Source organism: Ostrinia nubilalis, chromosome 20 (genome assembly GCF_963855985.1).
Source record: "Ostrinia nubilalis chromosome 20, ilOstNubi1.1, whole genome shotgun sequence".
Taxonomy (NCBI): domain Eukaryota; kingdom Metazoa; phylum Arthropoda; class Insecta; order Lepidoptera; family Crambidae; genus Ostrinia; species Ostrinia nubilalis.
Genome location: NC_087107.1, coordinates 10,841,490 through 10,866,716, shown reverse-complemented (window position 1 = coordinate 10,866,716; position 25,227 = coordinate 10,841,490). Strand labels below are relative to the sequence as shown.

The following is a 25,227-nucleotide window of genomic DNA, read 5'->3' as shown; positions in this document are numbered from 1 at the left end:
AGACGTCATTCAGTTGCTCCCTCTCGCTCTGGTCGAGCGGCGCGGGGCTGCGGGGTCACTGACCTGTTGCGCTCTCTCTCGCGCCAGAGCGAGACGTCATTCAGTTGCTCCCTCTCGCTCTGGTCAAACGGCGCGGGGGCTGCGGGGTCACTGACCTGTTGCGCTCTCTCTCGCGCCAGAGCGAGACGTCGTTGAGTTGCTCCCTCTCGCTCTGGTCGAACGGCGCGGGCGCTGCGGGGTCACTGACCTGTTGCGCTCTCTCTCGCGCCAGAGCGAGACGTCGTTGAGTTGCTCCCTCTCGCTCTGGTCGAGCGGCGCGGGCGCTGCGGGGTCACTGACCTGTTGCGCTCTCTCTCGCGCCAGAGCGAGACGTCGTTGAGTTGCCCCCTCTCGCTCTGGTCGAGCGGCGCGGGGGCTCGGGGTCACTGACCTGTTGCGCTCTCTCTCGCGCCAGAGCGAGACGTCATTGTGCTCCCTCTCGCTCTGGTCGAGCGGCGCGGGCGCTGCGGGGTCACTGACCTGTTGCGCTCTCTCTCGCGCCAGAGCGAGACGTCATTCAGTTGCTCCCTCTCGCTCTGGTCGAGCGCGCTGCGGGGTCACTGACCTGTTGCGCTCTCTCTCGCGCCAGAGCGAGACGTCATTCAGTTGCTCCCTCTCGCTCTGGTCGAGCGGCGCGGGCGCTGCGGGGTCACTGACCTGTTGCGCTCTCTCTCGCGCCAGAGCGAGACGTCATTCAGTTGCTCCCTCTCGCTCTGGTCGAGCGGCGCGGGGCTGCGGGGTCACTGACCTGTTGCGCTCTCTCTCGCGCCAGAGCGAGACGTCGTTGAGTTGCTCCCTCTCGCTCTGGTCGAACGGCGCGGGCGCTGCGGGGTCACTGACCTGTTGCGCTCTCTCTCGCGCCAGAGCGAGACGTCGTTGAGTTGCTCCCTCTCGCTCTGGTCGAACGGCGCGGGCGGCTGCGGCGAAAAGTACCCGCGCGAGCATACACGCGTTAGTACTAGGCGGTGGATGCTGTGCTCCGTGCCTTTCTCTATTATTGTCTGTAACGATAATGACATTACTATAGTCTGGTCTGTAGTAGAATTTTGTCCAATGACCCCAAGCTACCCATCCTTATCGCTCGCGCGTAATTATATTGCTGTCGCGACTGTGCGACGGGCGCCCGCAGTGAGTGTGCGAGCGCGACAGCAACATAATTACGCGCGAGCGATAAGGATGGGTAGCTTGGGGTCATTGGACAAAATTCTGCGTGCTCACAGACCGGGCTTTAGTATTTATTTATAATCTAGTATTCACTATCCCGAAAATTTTGTTGATCTGGCATAATCCAAATCCAAGTTTAAAAAAAACGACGAAGTGCTTCGGTAGGGTGCCATTGCGCTTCGTTTGGCTCATCTTGGCGGACAGCATATATGGGAATTGGGAGCGACGCGGGAGGGTGTTTTTGTGACGTCGAACGTCAGCGAGATTTCAGTACCTCTAGCATGAACACCTTTCGTCTTCGAATCGTTTGCGTATTCGATAAAATTCGATACTCAATCTTCGAATTAAACGATAACGTGACAATTTTGATTCTCAAAATAACTTTCGTGCAACCACATCTCATAATAAGTTCACTTTACGACACGTTCACAAGGGCGCTGTTGTGGTTTTCTTACTAAATCTTTTGATGGCGATTCGAGTACGCAAACGATTTGAACTCGAAAGTTTTTCGTGCTAGCCGTACTGATGTGCTACAGACTTGTACGCTCTGTCACGTCATAATATGTCAATGTCACCCCACCCGTGCCACTCCATACCTCAAGCACTGCCTTCCTTATGCGCTTGACCTATAGTAGACAATTTTATAATTCATTTAAATCTCTAGACTCACACAAATAACATAAACTATTAACTAACCTGGAAGAACTGTAGCGTCTCCAACGTAATGTCGTGGTGGTCAGTCAGGCAGTTGGATATAAGCGTATGCAGCAGCGGCCACTCCGACACCTCACCCTCACCCACCAGCCAATTGGAGAACTCTGAGACAAAAACATTTTTTTAAATTGTTTGATCCCGTTTAAAATAGTTAACTAAACTAATACAAAATTTTATCATTATCATTATCTTTTCAGTCACAGGACATCCACTGCAGAACATAGACCTCCACCAATGATTTCCATATTGATCGGTTGGTAACAGCGTTCATTCAGCGCATTCCTGCTACCTTTATGAGGTCGTCAATTCACCTTGTGGGTGGATATTCCACGCTGCGCTTTTCGAAGACTTTTATCATTTATTCCTTTGTTAATTTGTTCGATTTACACCAGACACACAGGACCAAATCCTTCGAGCCGGATATGAACCAGCGATCTGTGGAGCACATCTGAAGTCTCGCTAACGTTTGAAGGTAACAAAACCTACTTACAATTAATTATACGCTATGAAATAGCTTCTGCCTTAACTAAATCATAGGTTTTTATCCACCAAATTCAGTACTTTTATATTCGTCACTAGCTGTGTCCGCGACTTCGTACGCGTGAAAACCCGTTTTTGCAACATTTTTCATTGTTGCTCTGCTCCTATTGATTGTAGCGTGATGTCGTATAGCTTATTAATAGCCTTCCTCGATAAATGGGCTATCTAACACTGAAAGAATTTTTCAAATTGGAACAGTAGTTCGGGAGATTAGCGCTTTCAAGTAAACAAACAAACAAACAAACTCTTCAGCTTTATAATATTAGTATAGATTATAGTCTTACCATTAATAAGATCAGGCGAGTCCACCACCTTCAAGCATTTAGCAAGTATAGCGGTGACGAGCGCCGCGTGGTGCAGGTCACTGACCCCGGCCTCGGCGGCGCCCTCTAAGAACTTCTGACGGAAGGTACCTTCTCTAGGGGCTGTAGTGGTGTGTTTACATTTTACCCTTACCTTTTATAAGTTCGGGCGAGTCTACAACCTTCAGACACTTGGCGAGGATAGCGTGCCGAGGTATCTAAAGGAAGCTAAAGTGGTGTTTACTGTTTAGACTCACCATTAATAAGATCAGGCGAGTCCACCACCTTCAGACACTTGGCAAGGATGGCGTGATGAGGTATCTAGAGGAAGCTAAAGTGGTGTTTACTGTTTAGACTCACCATTAATAAGGTCAGGCGAGTCCACCACCTTCAGACACTTGGCAAGGATGGCGTGACAAGGTATCTAGAGGAAGCTAAAGTGGTGTTTAATGTTTAGACTCACCATTAATAAGGTCAGGTGAGTCCACCACCTTCAAACACTTGGCAAGGATGGCGTGACGAGGTATCTAAAGGAAGCTAAAGTGGTGTTTACTATTTAGACTCACCATTTATAAGATCAGGCGAGTCCACCACCTTCAAGCATTTAGCAAGTATGGCGGTGACGAGCGCCGCGTGGTGCAGGTCGCTGACCCCGGCCTCGGCGGCGCACACTGGATCGAGCCCATACAAAGCGTTGGACATCGCTTCCTTACTCAGTGTTTTTAAAATAAAATGAGATTGCGTCAACGTAGTAACTTCAAATTTTTACAGTGTAAGGTTGACAAGTTTATCTTTCTAATGTGATAGATTTTACTTATTAGATGGCAATTAATATAAGTGAAAAAAAATCTTAAAATATAGTGATGAAAAACTTGTATTTATTGTTCAATTAAAAGCAAATACTCACTCATTTTGGTCTGTTTCCATATTTAAAGAGTAACATAGTCTAACAATACTCTAAATTTATTCTCATTAAGTGTTAAAATTATTAAAGAAATATTTTTGTAAACGCCTGATTTTTCATTGCACACAATCACTTTGTTCGATTTTGTCGAGCTTGTTTTCATATTCTGTTAACTGTTAGATACATAATCTAACAATACTCTAAAGGACATTGTCAGAAACCGCCTAAAAAACCGCCCAAAAACATTAACCCATCATAATTATTTTCTATTTTTTTTAATACATTAAGCACCCTTTCGTTCTAATGGACACTTAAGCATTGAAAAATTAAATAAATAAGTCTTTTAACGTTTATTCTATAATACTATTACAACTTCCGGACGTTTTGGTGCGTGGCATGGTCTAAAACCTATCAAGTTCCATAATTTTTGCCGATAAAATCTGTACGAGGCATTACCGTACTTTATTGCTGGGAGTCCATGTATAGTGATGTTCCTGCGGCCATCATAGACAATAAAATATCGATTTTGAAAATAAAATAAATCGATTAAACTGCTTTGAAGACTAGATTTGCGTTAAAAGCTAAAAAGATATTGACACTATTACAAGAAGCTATCAAAAGTGTCCAACTGGTCGAAGGTCGTAAATAAAATAAAAATAATTAGGACCATAAACTGATATTCATGGTATCATAACTGTAAAAGTGTCAGAATCCGATGTTGAATCCAATGCCAGTTGAAGTGTGAGAAACATATATCAACCTAGTATAGTTGCCAGTCTCTCATAATCTATGCCAATGAGGGTTTTCGCGATTGAAAAATCCGCCAGATGGCAATACGTAGACGTGAGGTCCAAATGCTGCATGATTGGTTATTTTTGACATGACATTGACAGATATCCACCAATCATGCAGCATTTGGACCTCGCGTCTACGTATTGCCATCTCGCGGATTTTATTATTTTATTAAAATCTTGCCACGAAGTAGTTTTTCAGTAGAAACCAGGATTGGATAATCGCTACAGGCAAGTATCAGAACATTTTATAAATATTTTTAATCGATTATATCCTTGTGAATCGTTTTAATAAATTGTCATTTTACTTTTTCAATTAAAACTTTTTCAATCCCTAGTCTTGTCAAACTGTCATAATGTCAACAAATTATAAATGTCACGTCAGTTGACTCAATTTCAGTCTTCTGTGCGTTTATTGTATTTTTATTTCAATGAAATAGTGCTAAAGGGTTAGTACTAAAAGTGAAAGCCTTTTTTCAGAAAGAAAACCAATGTGGTGCCCTTATTATTCATACTGTTTGAAAGTTACAAGTCAGTGATACAGAGTTGCCGACATTATAACTCCGTAGTGATACCATACCAAAGAAGAAGTTTTCCTAAACACACACACTTGTGTTATTTTTATATGCGATCAAATAAAAAGGATTAATTCTACTGCTCAAATGGAATAACTTATCCCAAGAGACCGAATATAAAAAAAAAACCTCTCCATAGAAATTATCACCATCACGAGGATGTGAATTTTTTTGAGAATTTGATATTGGTCCTGTAAGAAAAGTAGTTGTATTTCAGTAGTAGAATCAACCCTTCTTGTTTCATCAGCAAGAGTAACTATAAAAACGCCCTGTAGGTAGGTATTATTAAGCTGAAGAGTTTGTTTAGTGTCAAAGACTGTCACACAGTGTAACTTAAATTGGCATATTATGATAATGAACATAAAAACTTAAATAAATATTTATGTTAATATTTTTTGTATTTATTTATTTTCCCAAAGCTTCACAGTGACAGCTGAAACAGCAATACTGTTGTAAAACTAAACTTGGAACAAACTGTTACAAATATTTTACAAATTAAAATAAAACCGCATGTTGCTTTACTTTCTCGTATAGGTAATAAATGTAATTAATGGCTAGATTATTAATGTTACTTTGTTACCCTCAATAGTGAGGAGATCTTATAAAATGGTAACCCTGATTTTCATTGTCATTCAAGCAAGTGCTCTTTCTTCGCATAGGCTTCTGTGATTTGGCCAAGGGCCACACACATTGCGATAACATTATGCGACATTGATTTGACAGCAGCGGAGTGAAGTCTTGCGACTATGCAAAATGATACCCTGTAATCGTAGCGCATATAGACATAGACGGGGCGGGGCACATAGCTCGTAGAGCTGATGGCCGCTGGGGCAGGAAAGTTCTTGAGTGGCGACCACGAGCCGAAAGACGTAGCGTGGGCAGGCCTCCCACTAGGTGGACCGACGATCTGGTGAAGGTCGCGGGAGGTGCCTGTATGCGAGCGGTGCAGGATCGGTCTTCGTGGAAATCCTTGGGGGAGGCCTTTGTCCAGCAGTGGACGTCTTTTCGGCTGAAACGAACGAACGAACGATACGTATTACCACTATTTACCAGACATTACTATTTATTGCATACTCGCCGGATTACACGTAGGAGCACGCGCGTTACAGCTTCGGCCTTGCATTATTATAAGATCTTGTTCCGCCCTTTTACGAACTTCCTCCGTGAGGATATCCCCGCCGAATTCTATGATGAACCTATCAAAAGTCATATTCTGCAATGTCAACCCACCACAAGGTGGACCGACGACCTGATAAAGGTAGCGGGAAGGCGCTGGATGCAGGCCGCTACCAACCGTGCGATGTGGAAGTCATTGGGGGAGGCCTATGTTCAGTAGTGGACGTCCTGTGGCTGAAATGATGATGAAATGAATGAAAATGACAAATCTTCGAACGTGTATAATACCGTGCCAAAGTAATCATATAATTTTGGCACCTTAATAACTATTGCCGTTTTTGTTGTAAAGATCATGCAGCGCTACTTGCGGATATTATTGGAAAGAACACTATGTGGGCTCTAGATCTGAAGCCGCTTTAACGAACACGAATTGCTCATACAATGCGGCGTATTTTCTTCCAGTCTTTAGTCAGGACTTTAGTCGAATTAAAACCCCGGTTGAACGTGATATAGCCGCACTAGAATACGATGCTTTTTTGCATAATCGCAAGACTTCGTTCCAGTGTCGACCGAATGTTATCACGATGTATGTGGCCCAGGGGTTACCGTAGCCGCTAAGGTTTGAAACTTCTTGCTTAAAATATTGTAGTCTTTGGCATAGACTACGACGGTAGTCATGGAGATAGGAGTTTGTTATCTCGTGTCAGATGTAAATGGTGAAAAGAAAACTCATGATTCGTGTTATTTTTATGCAATATGTAGGTATTTTATAAAAGTGGAACCCCGAGTGATCTCCAAAACCCATTCTATTATTATATACGATTCGGCTTCGATATCTACAATACAATAGGAGTTTATTTCGGGTGTCATACTTGCTATCGAACGTTGAAGTATCTATTGTCTAGATATCGACAACTATGCATCAACGGGTCGCTACATCTACGGTACTCCATATTAAAAGTCATGAAATCAACGGGTCGCTACATCTACGGTACTCCATATTAAAAGTCATGAAATCAATCGGTTGTTTAATCAGTGTCATGACATCAAAAGTCGCGGTGGGTAAATAACGAACTTCTCAGGGTGGGTAAGTAATATTTTCCTACCAAATTTTGTACTAAAAGGTAAAGTATTAAGAAAAAACAATTTTTTAATCATACATAATTGTGTATTTAAATAATGAAATAAAGTAATTAATTAGTACATGTTTAAAGTAAAGTTAAAGTTAAAGTATCTTATTGTGTATGATACCTACTACAAAAAAGAATTGCTTGCTATTCCTTTCAGAAATTGAAAAACATCCATACTATCGTCACGCCGTTCAAGAAACCGCGAGATTGCTTCTTGATGCATCCTCTTTTTCTTTCTAGGTGGAGTAGCTGGTACCCCGCTTTCCATTCTGGCAATTGTTAAGTTGGTGGCTGCTTGTTCTTTTTTTAGCTCACCAATTGTGGCATAAAGACCCATTTTTTTTATTATCCATTAAGGAGTTCTAGCGTCTGTGCCACGCTTCAATTTTATTTTGAGTCCTCGGCAAATTACTGTTGTTATGGTGCACTGACCACAATTCTGGAGGAAATACTGTGACTGTTCTACGTATAGTTAGTTTTGAGTCACCAGTATTTCGCGATACCAGTTTGCCGTTCACGTAATTGGTTTCAAACCATTCCACAATTCGAGTATCATCTGTTGGAAAAACATTTTCCTTCAAAAGTGCGAAAACTGACGGTATCTCTATAGGTGGTAAATACGCTAAAGCGATGAAATGACGGATCTTAAGAGAAAATTCGCCATCTTCAACATTCATTGTAACGTACCTACTAATTATTATGGAGTACTGTAGATGTAGCGACCCGTTGATGCATAGTTGTCGATATCTAGACAATAAATACATCGACGTTCGATAACAAAACATTCATTGTAACGTACTAATTAATATAGAGTACCGTAGATGTAGCGACCCGTTGATGCATAGTTGTCAATATCTAGACAATAGATACTTCGACGTTCGATAGCAAGTATGACACCCGTTTATTTCATGTGTCAAATGACAAGGGTGGAAACAACCTACGATTCATGTTGTTTATTTACGTGCAATATGTGGGCATATTATAAAAGTGGAATGCCGAGTTGTATTTCTAAAACTTGTTCTATTATTTTATACTATTTGGCTGCGACTCGGCGTGACGACAATACAAAACATTTTTCGCGAATCGGTGTTCATACATTCACACAATACATTAGACGCCATGTTGTCATAAACGACATATTATAAAATCGCTGTGATTTAATATTCTTAATCATTAATTTTATGGCAAGTGTCCATCAGGAATCATTGTTCTTACACACAGAATCGTATTATTTCGCTTTCGGGTAGTAATATGTCAAAATTGTTGGTTCTTAGGCGAACAATGTATGGAGAACGAACATTGTCCTTTATTCTCATTGTACGCGCCAGCATTAAAACCTCATGCAATTCAAACTCATGTCACACTATTCTATCACTCATTCTGACAGTCCTTTTCCTATCCTCTCCCTCCCACCTTCAGTCTCGCTCTCGCATCGCAACGCGCCGCTTCGCCTACCTATCTGGGCGTTAATACTAAATAAGTATCCAAAATAAACCAATTCAAATAAACACAAATCGCGCGCTAAACTCATCTCAATAAAAATTCAAGTGTTTGTGAAAGTGAAAGAAGAACCAAGCTTGGACCGTCCTGTGGAGTCTGCTCAATCGAAGGTATCCCATCCCATTCCTATCCCAATCTCCTACAACTCCTTTCTGGTCCTTCGAGCCGGATGGTTCATTTCCTATCCTTTACACTTACATAAAATCACAACTACACATTTTCACGCATCCGTCATTTTGACAACCCTCTAGAAAATTCTAGAAAATTCGCTCGTGACACATTCTTTCTGGAAAGTTCGATTCGTTTGACATTTGGCACATTCTAGAAATTGCTATTCACTCAAACGTCAACTCGTTGTTTGTAAACACGTATATTTTTTAAATTCAATCTTTTAAAATTTTATTTCAATTCAATTTCAAATTCGCTTACATACGCTACGCATTTTATTTTCCTACTGGATTATAAATAAATACGCTCAACTCAACTCATTTTTTAACGCTAGCTCTCGTGCGTGTGTTTGCTCACCTACAATACAATGGAGGGAGTAAAACGCAAAATTAATTTGCTTGAAGCTAAAAAAGAAGCGCTTTTTCAGAGGGTTCAGGAATTATACGACCTCAGCTTAAAGGTCTCCGACCCTCAGATTGAACAAATTTTCATGTCTCGCATGCATTCGATTGAAAAAACAAGATCGGATTTTCTTGATACTATTGACGAACTTAATTTGTGTTATATGAAAAATGATGAGGAACTCAAACCTACATTTGCCGCACTCAACTCGTTTGACGATTTGTACTGTAACATTCTTTCGGTGCAAAGCTCCATTGCACAACTAAAGGCCAACACAGAGCGTCGCAAACAGGATTTCGTAAAAAAATTACCGCCTTTAGAACTAGTCTCTTTCGACGGAGCCCCTTCCAAGTGGCCCGTTTTCTACCAAAATTTTAAAACGCTTATTCATGAGAACACTGGTTTGTCTCCAGGTGAAAAGGCTCAATACCTTATAGGAAAACTTTCCGGAAAAGCACTTACAATTTGCTCGGGTATTCCACCGACTGGTGAGAACTATTACATAATTTGGAACAACCTATTAGAAAAATACCAAGACATAAGAGTACAAGCCTCTATGTATTTGGAACAATTAATAAACTTCAAATCGCAATCTTTAGATGAATTTTTGGAACAGTATTGCTCAGCTGAAGCTGCCTTACGACGTTTACAGATTGATGACCTTTCCGATTTCATTTTGACTCATATTGCTCTCAGTAAATTAGACAAAGACACTCTAAATTTATTTGAACAATCCATTAAGCACGTAAAAATGCCTACGTTTAATGATCTCAAGACTTTTATAAAAGAACAGAATAAGATCCATTCTTTACGCTCATCTTTTACGCAGAATAAGCTGTACGTTAATAATAAAACGAATTTCGCATCGCAGTCTAAAAACTCGAAACCGACACAGTCGTTTGTTTCTAATACAGCTTCTGGAGTAAAACCCAATCAACATTACTTCCAATCTCAACCGAATTCGCAAGGCTCATACACTCCATCCTCTGTACGCAAGAATTGTCAACTTTGTAAGACGGAACCTGAACATGCCCTGTTCAAATGCAGTTATTTTCTCTCGAAAAATGCGCCAACTCGCCACTCTTTAGTTACGAAATGTAACTTTTGTCTCAATTGTTTAGGCTTTCATAACATCAAAGATTGCAGATCTCAAAATCGTTGCTCAGTTTGCCAACGTAAACATCACACTCTTATTCATATAGATAACTTTAACGTGAATAGACCTATGACGTCACAACAGCTGACTTGCAGCGCGACGCTTTCGCCGACCGACGCGTCCATGTCCGCGCCCGGTCCGGTCACGCCGCCGTTGCAATCGATGCCAACCAACAATGTATCTCTCTCTGCAGTCACGCCGTCGATCGCTGATGAATCTAGTACCACGGTCTTATTACCCACCGCGTCAGTGTATACTTATGACAATAATAAGAAGTGTCAAAAATTACGCGTGTTTCTAGACACAGGTTCGATGAGCAACTTTATCACAAATAAATGTTGTGCGCGACTGAACTTAAAAGTCAATCCGCTACCTACCACTATTAAGGGCATAGGTCAGTCTGAAAGTGTGTCGCTAGGATATGTATCTTTCACAATTGCCTCACGCTTTGATCCCAGGTGTAAATACACAATTAACGCACGCGTCATTGATACAATAACCGATTATTTACCTAATGTAAAGGTTGACATAACCCAGTTATCACATTTACAAGGTCTTCCTATGGCTGATGACAGCTTCGATATCCCTGCTGAAATCGATTGTTTGTTAGGCAATGAGATATTCCCGCTTCTTTTAGGTAGTAATAAAATAACTTCACCGCAATCCTCTGTCATCGCTATCGAAACCACGCTCGGATATCTCGCTATGGGACGCGCTCAGTGCTACTCAGCTCATTCACGCAATGATAATAAAGCATTCTTTTGCAATGTAGACTCGCACTCATTAGAATCACTCACGCAACGCTTTTGGGAGCTTGAAAGTGTACCTACTAAGAGACACATCAGCCCTGACGACGAAATATGTGAAAACATTTTCCAATCAACTCATTCTCGCGACGACTCTGGGACGTATACCGTTTCTTTGCCATTTAAACTCGACCCATCAGAACTCGGCGATTCTTACTTTACTGCTAGGCGTCGCTTCTATAACTTAGAGAAAAAGTTAGACTCAACTCCGGGCTTACGCACTAACTATAATGAAAATATTCAAGACTGTATCGATCGCGGTTTTCTGTCAAAAGTTGAAAACGCATCGAATTCTGAGGAAAATACTCCAAATTATTATATACCTCATCATGCAGTATACCGACCAGATAAACTCACTTCAAAAACTCGAGTCGTTTTAGATGCAAGTTGTAAAACAACCTCTGGAAAGTCGTTAAATGGTGTTCTTTACACTGGCCCAAACTTACAAAGTAATATTTTTGATCTTTTAATTAACTTACGCATTTTCTCAGTCGCTTTATCTGCTGATATTGAAAAGATGTATTTCTGTGTAAAGCTTGATCAAAATCACCACCCGTTTCAACGCATATTATTTCGATTTGATCCTGAATCACCGATTGATACTTATCAATACAATAGGGTTTCTTTTGGCGTTTCTAGCTCGCCTTACCTCGCTATGCGTGTCGTTCGCCAACTCGCTGAGGACGAGCGCGCGAATTATCCTATCGCCGCGTCTGAAGCTCAATCCTGTATGTATATGGACGATTATGTCTCATCTATGGACGGGTTAGAAAAAGCTGAACAATCTTACCATCAAATGGTTAAGATGTTCATGGCCGGGGGGTTTAAAATGGTTAAGTGGATCTCGAACAACCCTGAGCTTATAAATAAGATTCCCGATTCGCATAAAAATCCACAGCTCGTCGATTTTGACACTGACTCAGAAATTACGACAAAAATCATAGGCATGCAGTGGCTTCCTAATGATGACGTTTTTCTTTACAAAATTAACTCTACTAACTCTGACCAATGCACAAAACGCACGATTCTTTCCGCAACCGCTAGATTATTCGACCCTTTGGGTTTGCTAGGCCCTGTGACAGCGTTTCTCAAACTTTTAATTCAAGAATGCTGGCAGCGCGAACTTGAATGGGATCAGCCAGTTCCAGACTCAATAAAAAATAAATGGAATCGGTTTGATAGTGAGATTAACTATTTATCGCAATTAAAAATATCTCGTCATATAGGGATCACCGCGGGTTGTCACGTCACTATCATGGGCTTCGCGGACGCCAGCGAAGTATGCTACGGAGCTGTAGTTTATGTGCGCGTGAGCTCTGATGCAGATTCACCCGGTGAAGTCTTTCTTATCGCATCCAAATCGCGTGTCGCGCCTTTAAAGAAAATATCTCTTGCGCGGCTTGAACTGTGCGCAGCGCTGCTCTTAACAAATCTTTTGTTATCGGTTCGCGATAGTATAGAGAATCGTTATCCTGTTAACTCAATTTACGCATTTTCAGACTCGACTGTCACTCTCACGTGGATACATTCTCCCGCGTACAAATTTCACACATTTGTTGCGAATAGAATTACTGAAATTAATTCGAAACTCAACGCAAAAATTTGGCATCATGTTAATGGAAATGAAAATCCTGCAGATGTAATATCGCGACCTGTAACTCCTAAAGCATTATTAAATCAATTAAATTGATTTCACTCTCCTCAATGGACAGCTCAGCCAATCTCGCAATGGCCTATCGAGCCATTTCAAGTTTCATCTAACAGTGTTCGACTGGAAGAGAAAACTATCGCTCTTGTTTCAGAGACAAACTCTCAATCGAACTCTCACTTTTTCGATCGATTAATTGATCGCATTTCCACGTACCCAAAATTATTACGCGCTACTGTGTACGTGTTACGCTTCGCTAAAATACTACGTTCAAACGGAGTGGTTACATCCTCTGATTTAGAACTCGCTGAACTCTATTTAGCACGCCATATACAGGCACTATTTTTTACTCAAGATATGCACGCAATTAAAAATAATAAACCCTTTAACAAATCGCTTCTCAAACTTAACCCTTTCATTGACTCTGATAATATACTTCGTGTCGGAGGTCGACTCACTCACTCTCAACTCAACTATGGACAAAAGCATCCAATCATTTTATCGCCTAAACATCGCTTCACTCAACTTTTAGTTGATTACTTTCATGTATGTAATTTACATACTGGTCCTTCACTTCTACTCAGTCTGCTTAGACAGAAATTTTGGATACTTTCCGCACGTAACTTAGTACGTCAAAGAGTGCATCAATGCAATATCTGTTTTCGTTTAAACCCTAAATCTACAAACCCTCTTATGGGCGACTTGCCATCATTTCGCGTTTCAGAAGCTAAAGCCTTTGTTTATACATCGGTCGATTATGCAGGTCCCTTCTTTATTACTCACATTCGCCGCAGAGGTGTTAAAAGCCAGAAGGCTTATATTTGTTTATTTTGCTGTCTTACAACTAAGGCTCTACACATAGAGTTAGTTTCAGACTTAAGCTCTGATCTATTTCTCGCCGCTTTTCGTCGATTCATTTGTAGAAGAGGCCCCGTTTCCATGATATATAGCGACGGAGGTACTAATTTCATTGGCGCTAAACGCAAGCTTGACGAAATTTACGCTCTTTTAGAATCTGACTCTCACAAAAATTATTTAAGTTCACATTTGGCTGAACAACGCATTAAGTTTCTTCATAGTCCACCATATGGTCCGCACTTTAACGGCATCACAGAGATAAATGTTCGTTATGTAAAAACGCATCTTTATAAAGTTATTGGTCTTCAAGTGTTAACATACGAAGAGTTCAACACTGTACTTGTACAAATAGAAGGCTTATTGAATAGTAGACCATTGTGTGTTCTTAGCTCTGACCCATCTGATATATCCGCTCTCACTCCCAATCACTTTCTCAATATAACTCCACTGAAATTCTTACCAGTAGAGAATGTCTCTGATATTTCTGACAATCGGTTAACGCGTTATCAGTTAGTCAATAAATTAGTGCAAAGCTTTTGGCGTCGCTGGAGTCAGGAGTATTTAACTTCTCTACAACGCCGTGAAAAGTGGAATACGGTGACCAAACCGATAGATGTGGGCTCTGTTGTTGTTATAAAAGATGACAATGCGCATCCTCTTTGTTGGCCATTGGGTGTGGTTGTGGAAGTATATCCCGGAAAGGACAAAATCATTCGCACCTTAAAGATTCGCACTGCAACCGGTACTTATGTTCGGCCTGTAGTTAGAGTTTGTCCTCTTCCTTTACAGTAACTCAAATAATGCTTTTAACTTTAATTTTTCTTTAACTTCAATTTAACTCAACTTTAACTTTAATTTAACTCAACTTTAACGCTCATTTAACTCAAATTTAACTCGTTTAGTTCTCTCTAACGCATGCTTTTTTGCGTTTTTAACTTTATTTTTTTTTACAAACGCTACTCAATCTAGAGGAAGACCTCTAGGCCGGGGGAGTTGTACGCGCCAGCATTAAAACCTCATGCAATTCAAACTCATGTCACACTATTCTATCACTCATTCTGACAGTCCTTTTCCTATCCTCTCCCTCCCACCTTCAGTCTCGCTCTCGCATCGCAACGCGCCGCTTCGCCTACCTATCTGGGCGTTAATACTAAATAAGTATCCAAAATAAACCAATTCAAATAAACACAAATCGCGCGCTAAACTCATCTCAATAAAAATTCAAGTGTTTGTGAAAGTGAAAGAAGAACCAAGCTTGGACCGTCCTGTGGAGTCTGCTCAATCGAAGGTATCCCATCCCATTCCTATCCCAATCTCCTACACTCATTAAGTGTTAAACTTCTGAAAGAAATGTTTTTGCAAACGCCTGATTTTTCATTGCACACAATCACTTTGTTCGATTTTGTCGAGCTTGATTTTATATTCTGTTAGCTGTTAGATACATACTAATGCAATTTTATTCGCTGGGTGCGAAGTACTAGGTGGGGGGGACATAATCTATCGCAGCGCTCATGGTGGTCAAAAGTAGAAATAATGTAAGCTCTGTCATCAGATGTATCTGTCAATGGCAAAGCGATTCTACATAATACATTTTAATATCATTAATTAATCGCATGAAAAGGGTCCTACTGGGAACTTAAATAAAAGAGTGGACTGTATTTCGATAGGGCTGTTTTAATAGCCGTTTACAATTTGGAAATAACTAAACTATACAACGTGGTAGTACAAAAATGAGTCACAGTAGTTGTTGTGCACAGATGTTTGCCTTATGATGAGAGCGTGAATTATTGAACTCTGCCCTTGTTTTGTTCTTAATTCTTCTACATCTCGGACTTGTCCAGCCAATACCAACAACTTTCCTTTAAATACGGTTTGTGGTTGGAATTTGATATTGTAACTCTCACAAACCCGGTCTTCAAAACGATACTCATTTCGATCTGAAAACGATATTTAATTTATTACTAGCGATACAGAAACATTTAAATATATTTACTGTTATATAATGAAACCGTTAAAGTAGCTTTTTCTTTTTGTTTTACTGTAAAACTACAACTATAAATGAAGTAAACAAACCCTGACACAATCAAAATTAAACACACTTTTTGGACTTACCTCATTTGATTTGAATGACCAAAATGATTTCAAAAGCTTTTTTCCACCCAAATCGTGGTATCACAACAATTTATTAGTTGAAAATATTTGTTATTTTTTCATTTCGATATTTTTTCACAAATATACGACCTAAATGTCAATGTGACAGAACCCACAAAGTTGTGGACGCTAGTTGGCGCTGTAATCGTGCACGGAGCCAATAGGGACTTAGCGGACTACAAAACTGACTCCAATCAACAGATTGCCTAAGCCAATCTACGTTTGTAGCTAAAAACTGGTGCTCATTATAATGACACTACTTCTTCTTGCGACAAACAATGTCAATGAAATTATTGTTTTTTTTTTTATAGTTATCTGATAAATAAAATGTGTAACTCAGTACCTACCTAACACAATCATAAATGAAGAAAAAAATACATACAAAATGTATGTATGGTATGTACTAAATTCAACGACAATCTTTTGAGATGATGACAATATGATTTTTTTACTATATCTGTTTTATAGTATTTCTTTATGTTCATAAAGTATTAACTACGTTAGTACTTACCTCTGTTTATCTGAAGAGAGTGTATGCGAAAACAGCTCTAGTATCCTAGCTAAAGAACTAGCGCGATCTTTCATCGTGGTTTTTAATAATGCATACAAATCTCTATTTGACTTGAGGTTTTTCATTTTAATGAGTATTTTTACTGAATTGCACACGATAAACAACTCATAAACCAAAATAAACATCTTTGGTTTACCTGACATTATTTTAGTGTAACGAATTTTACCTAAGTTAATTTTGCTATGCGGAAAAATGAGGCGCTTTTATTTAGTTTTTTGTGATTTTCTCGAAAATAGGGATGAATAAGGGTCTAAAAACTGAGTAATAATATCGCCCACGTTGTCATCTATCATCTCTCATTCATGGTTTGTTAAAGATCGCCCAAGATGTCAACTAAAACACGCAGTTTTCATTAAAAAAAATACCTTTTAAAAATACGTCAAAATAGCCAAGCTAGAAGTTTTTTAGGCACTCATTTTAACACACAGATTAAGATAAAGGTATAAGATAATACATTAATAAGTAATAACATAAAACCAGTGAACGAAATTGGATAAATTGACAATACAAACAGAAGTCAGAAAATCCATGATTTTGACTTTGTTCACTTTACGGTCGCACCACATAACTATGATAGTAGATCATGACTTGATATTAGTGATATTTGATAGAATGAAGTCTCATCTTTCAATTTATATGCAAATCAATCTTGTTTTAAGTAGTTGCATTTAAAGCACCATATCCAACACCTTGTATGGGCTCGATCCACCGTGCGGCGCCCTCTAAGAACTTCTGAAGGAAGCTACTTTCTCTAGGGGGCTGTAGTGGTGTGGTTACAGTTTACCCTTACCTCTTATGACTTCAGGTGAGTCTACAACCTTCAGACACTTGGCGAGGATGGCGTGACGAGGTATCTAGAGGAAGCTAAAGTGGTGTTTACTGTTTAGACTCACCATTAATAAGGTCAGGCGAGTCCACCACCTTCAGATACTTAGCGAGGATGGCGTGACGAGGTATCTAGAGGAAGCTAAAGTGGTGTTTACTGTTTAGACTCACCATTAATAAGATCAGGCGAGTCCACCACCTTCAGACACTTGGCGAGGATGGCGTGACGAGGTATCTAGAGGAAGCTAAAGTGGTGTTTACAGTTTAGCCTTACCATTAATAAGGTCAGGCGAGTCTACCACCTTCAAACACTTGGCGAGGATGGCGTGACGAGGTATCTAGAGGAAGCTAAAGTGGTGTTTACTGTTTAGACTCACCATTAATAAGATCAGGCGAGTCCACCACCTTCAAGCATTTAGCAAGTATGGCGGTGACGAGCGCCGCATGGTGCAGGTCGCTGACCCCGGCCTCGGCGGCGCCCTCTAAGAACTTCTGACGGAAGGTTCGCGAGAGATGCGCCGCTATTGTAGGGTGGCATTCCTGTAGGTAAAACAAGGAAGGTTAAACGGTTTAGCCCAAAATTGCACAACAAGTAACTGCGCATTGAGTATAGTGAGCGTCAAATAACTAGTGACACTCAAAATGGCCAAAAAGTTGACAATACAAACTTATTTCAACTGTAACAAATACTTGTTCCGAACTTTTTGGCTACTTTGGGTGTCACGAACTATTTAGCGCTGACTGTACGGGTGAATATTCCTCAATATTTTTCTGTAAATTCTAAGGGGAAGAAGGGGGTTTTAGATGGACTCCATGATCGCATAAATAACTACGACAGTGCCCCTCCAGGAATTTCTGATGGAAGGTGCGGGAGAGATGCGCTGTTATCGTGGAGTCGCATCCTTGTATGTAAAATTAGTACTGTGTATAAATAACATTCGTGGTAAAAGTTAGTTATGCGATTTGCCGGTAGATGGCGCTGTACTATTCTACGTAAAATCTGCATCGCGATGTCCAGATTTTTTGCCCAAAGAACTTTTAAAATTATACCATTGTCACCCATATCGACTTATTATTTGATCTTAAATACATAGTTGTCGTCTAGATATTTCGTAGTTTATTAAGATAGTAAAGCCCAAAATAGCACAATAACTAAACACAATGCTGTCAGTGCACGCCAAGACATATTATTATTGATGCGTTTTTATAAATTTAAGACGACAAGTCCATCGCACATTTTTTATACATGTGCTGAAGAAATACATCATGCATGTCAAGAAATTGAAAAGTTATTTTAATTGATTGAAGTATCACTTAAGAGTAAGTATAAAGTATTAGAAAATTGTTGTTTTATTCAGCATGACGCTCTCAAGTCTTTGTTGATGAAAATACTAGAAAAAGTAAAAACAGAATAAAAATCCTAACGTTCTTACCTAGGTAGTTGAGAATCCATAGTAATATAAATGCGAAAGTAACTGTTTGTCTGTTATCTTTTCTCGTTTGTACTACTGAACCGATTTAGATAAAATTATGGTATAGTTATTTAAAACTCAGAAAAATAGGATAGTGTTACTCCCTGTTAATGAAAGAGGGGCGCAGGTCATAATATAGTATTACTAGCTGTGACAGACCGATATACTGACACGGGCGAAACCTCGAGCAAAAGCTAGTATCGTATATTTTCCCTCTTTTATGTGAGATTTTGATATTACCTTCATTAGCGTATCACAGTAGTCGAGCCATGAGAAGAAGCTCGTCAGTTCTCTGTAACCGTGGAACTTGCTGAAGGATTTGTCGCCAAAGTCTTGAGCCACGTAACTGCAACAAATGTTTTACATAAGATTTCAAAAAACTAATAAAAAATTAGTGCTAAAGTGCTAACTACGAATGAAGCCAAAAGTAAGACTCGCAAGTAATTTTATAGATAGATAGAGAAGTAGATCAGAAACAGTTTAACTTCAAATTCTGAACTCTGACAGACAAGCCTGGATAAAATAATTGATTTTGGATCCTACCTAAATCGTGGAAATAAAGTTCCACACGTCACTATTTTGTCAGACACTTCCTCGTAAAAAAGAGGACATTTCCACTTGTCTCAAAAGCTTAGTTTTGATCCTACACTGACTAAAAAAATTAGTCACAATTTTGAACTCAACAAAGAGTCAACGCAAATTGGTTTCACTCGCATGGATAAGCGAATGCATTTCAAATGCATTCAATTAACTAGGCTTATCTGATTTCATGTCAACAAAGTCCATAAGACCGAGCGATAAATGGTTTTAACTATCTAACTTTCATAAAATTAAATATATTTGTTTTTAATCTTCTAACGCGAATGGACATTAATCTTTAGTATTTTATCATTGTAATTTATCAATGAAGAATTTCTTCGCTAAATAATAAATCATAATCAAAGTAAAAATGTAGGTATAAGATCCAGGTTTATTTACTGCTGAATAATAAATACATAATAATGATAAAAATCACTCAAAACATTTCATCTCGTCTACCGCCTATATTCTTCTGATTAAATTCGTTGCGGGTCCCAAGACAGTTATCTAATCACATTCACCAGTTGGGTTTCATTAAAGTGCTAACTGTAGATTCTAGCTACAGAGGAGTTGAAGTGGTGGGATTTTCCCGTTAAACTAGGTTCCATAAATATAGCAATACTCACGCCCAAGTAATATTCAGTTATTCTACATTCGTGGCTTTTGGCAAACACTGGCAACATCGATATAAAACCTCTAATCTTGACTGTCAACACTGATCAAGATTCCACAGATACTCACGCCCAAGTAATATTCAGGTGCTCCACATCCGTGGGCTCCGTATTGGCCGGTATACACTTGTACTTGGCACAAATTATATCCACTACTATCTCACTGGCAACATCGAAATAAAAACTATAATCTTGACTGGCAACACTAATCTAGATTCCACAGATACTCACGCCCAAGTAATATTCAGGTGCTCCACATCCGTAGGTTCTGTATTGGCCGGTATACACTTGTACTTGACACAGATTATATCCACTACTATCTCACTGGCAACATCGATATAAAAACTATAATCTTGACTGGCAACACTAATCTAGATTCCACAGATACTCACGCCCAAGTAATATTCAGGTGCTCAACATCCGTAGGCTCGGTATTGGCCGGTATACACTTGTACTTGGCGCAGAGCTTGTCCACGATAGTCTCACAGGCCGGGCTGCAACTGGTCACCAAGTTTGCGATGTCATCTTCAGGGAGAGACGACACTATCATGATGCCTTCGCACGCTCGGAGAACCACTTGGTTGTCCTGGAAGTTAATATTTTCGTGAAGCTAACTCAACACGGAAACGGATCGTAACCGTATCAACTCGAGGTCGTCAGTATTCTTTGTATAATAACTCTGTACTGCAACGCACAGAAAGGCAATACAGTGTTGATCCCCTTCCGGGTTAATAAATGTTCTAACGATCTTTAAAGTATTTTTTCTTTGTTTCAGAACGTAGTCGTTCAGTAAATCATTGTTAGTAAGTAAACTCTATAATTGCTTCGAGACAATATTGTTGTGAAGTAAGTTTGGATTATTAATTTTCGCGATCTCGAATTTTAATTATGTTTACTATGAAGAGAGTACAAAAATTACGTTTTACTTATGAGCGTGCATTTTGATTCCATTGATTTTTCGCATCATTTCAATAAATGACCAATGTCAGCAATAAAAGATTTTTTATCACCGGTTTTCACTATTTTCTCTGACTGAAGTTACATGTTTTATATTTTTGTACTAGATTTTTTAAAAGAAGGAATGGTTTTACATCTTTGTAATTAAGATATCTGATAGTATAATAGTAAGGCAGCTGCTGTAACGCACAACCCAAGGTTGCGTAGTTACGAATTGATTAAGAAAGCAAATTGCTTCACCTTGAATCTAATTTGGTTGCATTTAATTTGGTCGGTTGCTTCAATTTAAATTACTTTGTTAGATCAAAAGCCTTGTAGACTTATAATAGTTTAAATACGGCAAATGACGTGACTAAGCAAAATAACTTTGCTAAGAGAAAAGATTTTTGATAGGACTCATTCATTAAATTTAATTTACCTATGTAACAGACAATAGTTTTTTAAATAAACTTAGTTTGTTACGCGAATATTTTGCGTTTTTCTGACTATAAAAAGGTTGTCCTTCTCTTAGTTTCCACTGGACTAGCTTGATTTGTTCTATACATAGTTTTTGCTATACAGGAAGGAATTTTGTAATGCCACCTGAAGGGAAAGTACTCTTAATACTGTAGATAGAAAATTTTACTCATTCCTTTATTTTTGAAAAGAAAGAAAACTGCATTCAAAGATTTCCGAAAATTCGCTTTAGGTGGCATTACAAAATTCCACCCTGTATATATTATAAAGCCTGGTCCGAGAGCACGTAGAATTTTGTCCAATGACCCCAAGCTACCCATCCTTATCGCTTGCGCGTAATTATATTGCTGTCGCGACTGTGCGACGGGTGCCCGCAGTGAGTGTGCGAGCGCGACAGCAACATAATTACGTGCGAGCGATAAGGATGGGTAGCTTGGGGTCATTGGACAAAATTCTACGTGCTCACGGACCAGGCTTTAGTCAGATATAAAGTACTTACAGCACTGTTCAAATACGAAAGCAAGAGGTCGATCAGCAGAAACTTGTCATTATCATCATACACAGTCTTGTGGCTTTTGCACGACGCGTCGTCCGGCACCGAGCCACTTGACGTCGCGTTTCCGTCCTCCTTCCCGTTAGTCCTCACTATAGACACGTGGCTCAACGGATTCTGAGGCAACTCCACTTCAAACAACGGGTTTTTCTTTGGAGTTGTCGTCTTAGATTTGAGAGGTATCAAGTTCTGTATGTCTTCTGGTATGCTCAGTAAACTGGTCTTGTCTTCTACAAAGGCTGTGGTGAATATGTTCGCCAGACCAGGCTCCTTTCTGACGAGACCACACAGGGTTAGGAGCAGTTCCACTTCTTCTTTCTCCGTTGGCGACGCCGGATTCTCGTTGCATTGTATCAACATTCGCTGTGGAGAAATGATTCTATTTAATATGAGTCAGGAGTGTAGGTATAGCAATAGGGAATGTCTTATTAATAGTCCCGATGTGCTGTTTTTAATCATCAAAACCTCAAAGCGGCCAGTGCGTCGGGATCACATTTAGACCGCTGTAAAACTGCGACATCGACTTAAAATAATAATCAAAACAAATTACGGTACCTGTAGCGGCTTATAAACATGCGCGCTATTCGCACAAGGCTGCCTCGTTCGCCGGAGTAGCGCCGCGAGCGCGGTTAGTGTGTCAAGTAGTCAAGAACACATATCGACTGCTGGGCTACTGCCTCAAAGCAAGGACCTATAATCCCGCTTTTCTTTAAACGTTAGGTAAGCATCATAAGGGTACGGTACCTGCAGCGGCCTATAAACATGCGCGCTATTCACGCAGGGTTGTCTCGTTCGCCGGAGTAGCGCCGTGCCAGTTCCTAGCGCAAGTGACCGCGCGCCGGGAGGTCTGTCAGCCGCTGCTAGCGCGGTTAGCGCGTCAAGAACGCATATTGCCCGCTGGACTACTGCCTTTCGTAGAGTCCCGCCATTCTTTAAAGATTAGGTAAGCATGATAAGGGTACAGTACCTGTAGAGGTCTATAAACGTGCGCGCTATTCACACAGGGCTGTCTCGTTCGCCGGAGTAGCGCGGTGCCGGTTCCTAGCGCAAGTGACCGCGCGCCGGGAGGTTTGTCCGCCGCTGCTAGCGCGGTTAGCGCGTCAAGAACGTATATCGCCCGCTGGACTACTGCCTTTCCTAGAGTCACGCCCTTCTTTAAAGATTAGGTAAGCATGATAAGGGTACGGTACCTGTAGAGGCCTATAAACATGCGCGCTATTCACACACGGCTGTCTCGTTCGCCGGAGTAGCGCCGTGCCGGTACCTAACGCGAGAGATCGCGCGCCAGGCGGTCGGTCTGCGGCTGCTAGCGCGGTTAGCGCGTCAAGAACGCATATCGACCGCTGTACTACTGCCTCTAAGCACGGGCCAACAGTACCACCATGCTGTTCTTTCTCTTCGTCTACTATAAGCTGCGGACAAAAATTCTAATTGGCAGACGGTCGCACGATTGGGCGATACAATTTCGTTGAGTGATGAAAATAAACACAAAGTCACAAACGGAATCTAATCAGTTTCAATACAGTTAATTTATTATAAAAAATACAAAATATGACAAAAACCAAGTCTAGTTTTAATAATATTATGTACCTACAATCTGTAACCAATTATATTGTCCCAAAGCAATAGTAGGGTTAATAATGTGTGAAAGTGCTTTTTAAAAGCCCATTTGTAAAGATAAATGAGTTTTGTGAGTTTTAGCTATATTTAATGTAATGCAGATTTTAAAACAAGTTTAATGTGCTATTAAAACATTTTATTCTTCTAATATACAACTGGGAGAAATTACCTCAATATTATTTAAAAAGTGCAGTTAATAAAGTGTAAAACAATAAAAACACCCACTATTAGTTATTAATATGATAGCATAGGTTAATAAGTATTATTATAGAATGTAAATATTGCATAAACAGAGATAAGCTGTGCATATTTTGCATTCACAAGCTATCAATATACTCTGTCTGTAAAGGTCATGGATGTAATTTTACATAATTTATTCAAGTAGAACTGGATGTCACTTTAGCTATCACAAAATTTTATTTTACATATTATATTTAGAATTGGATTGAGTTTACAACAATCCCATCTATGGGTATAACATGTATTTATTATTAAAAATTGCACAAATTAATTTCTGAATGATATTGAAATGATGTTTATTTATTAGGATATATTCTAAATACAAGAAAATTTTATTAATTTTGTTTACTTATTTCTATCCCTGCAAAACATTTTAGCGGTTAATCAAACGTTACATTTGTTTTCATTTATATTACATTACCATTGCAAAAAAAATAAATCAGTTTTCATTTCAATTTTAGCAATTTGTTCATTAGCCAGTAATGTACTACTATTACTTTACTGTTAGGAAGTTATAACAGACACACTAATCACATGATTGATAACATTAGATTAAGTGATAAATCAAATATAGCAGCAATACAAGACTAATTGTCAAAAATAGGTCAGTGAAAGAAAAGAATCACACTAAGTATGATGAATTGAATGAATAAAATGTATTTAAAATTTTGCTGGTGGAACACCAATCAGTTGATGGTTTGTTTGTTTGGTTTGAACCTGTTTAGAAAATGTTGTGCCATTAATTGAGTGATTTTTGATGATGATAAATATTATTTCAAAGTAATAAATACCTGTAGCATTTGATGTAAATGGTGCGGGATTCTTGTGTCTTCAATGTGAATTTTACTGCTATCATCGTAGTTTTGGTAAAAGTTTAGAATCATCTTCCAATGATACTCAAAATCCTCAAACCTGGTAGCCGGGGGCGCCAACTAAAACACAATGTATTATTGTTTTAGCCGAGTCAATCGTAAATAATCGATGAATACATTACATAACATCCACAATAACACAATTTAAACAACTTACAACGTCCGCGGCAGACTGCAGGACGTCGGAAAACCTACTCAACATTTTAACTTCGTTTCTTGAACATTTGGGCACTAATATTAAAGATCTCGATACGGGCACGTGATTCTACTTAAAATGCAAATGTTGTCCTACAAAATCATGGTGCAAGAGCTTGGTTAATTAATTTTTATTACTGCTTTTAAAACACAAAACACAGAAATCCTGAAAACTCCACAAGAAATGACATTTCGGAAAATTGGTAAAACTGACATCTTTTTTTTTTTCATTAGATGGGATGGGAACAGATG

The 25,227-nt window shown here is 39.6% G+C and overlaps 1 protein-coding gene across 1 annotated transcript; it reads right to left on the bottom strand.

Moving 5' to 3' along the window:
- Nucleotides 1-618: 618 nt before the first annotated feature.
- LOC135081780 (FHF complex subunit HOOK interacting protein 2A-like) lies at nt 619-25,179 on the bottom strand. Its single transcript, XM_063976568.1, has 10 exons — nt 24,938-25,179; nt 24,700-24,840; nt 23,239-23,460; nt 21,995-22,411; nt 20,475-20,668; nt 19,073-19,178; nt 17,766-17,900; nt 3,120-3,147; nt 1,900-2,021; nt 619-1,040 (listed from the first exon to the last, which is right to left on the bottom strand). Exons 1-10 carry the CDS (start codon nt 24,980-24,982, stop codon nt 780-782), a joined length of 1,671 nt encoding a protein of 556 aa, XP_063832638.1. The 5' UTR covers nt 24,983-25,179; the 3' UTR covers nt 619-779.
- Nucleotides 25,180-25,227: the final 48 nt, after the last annotated feature.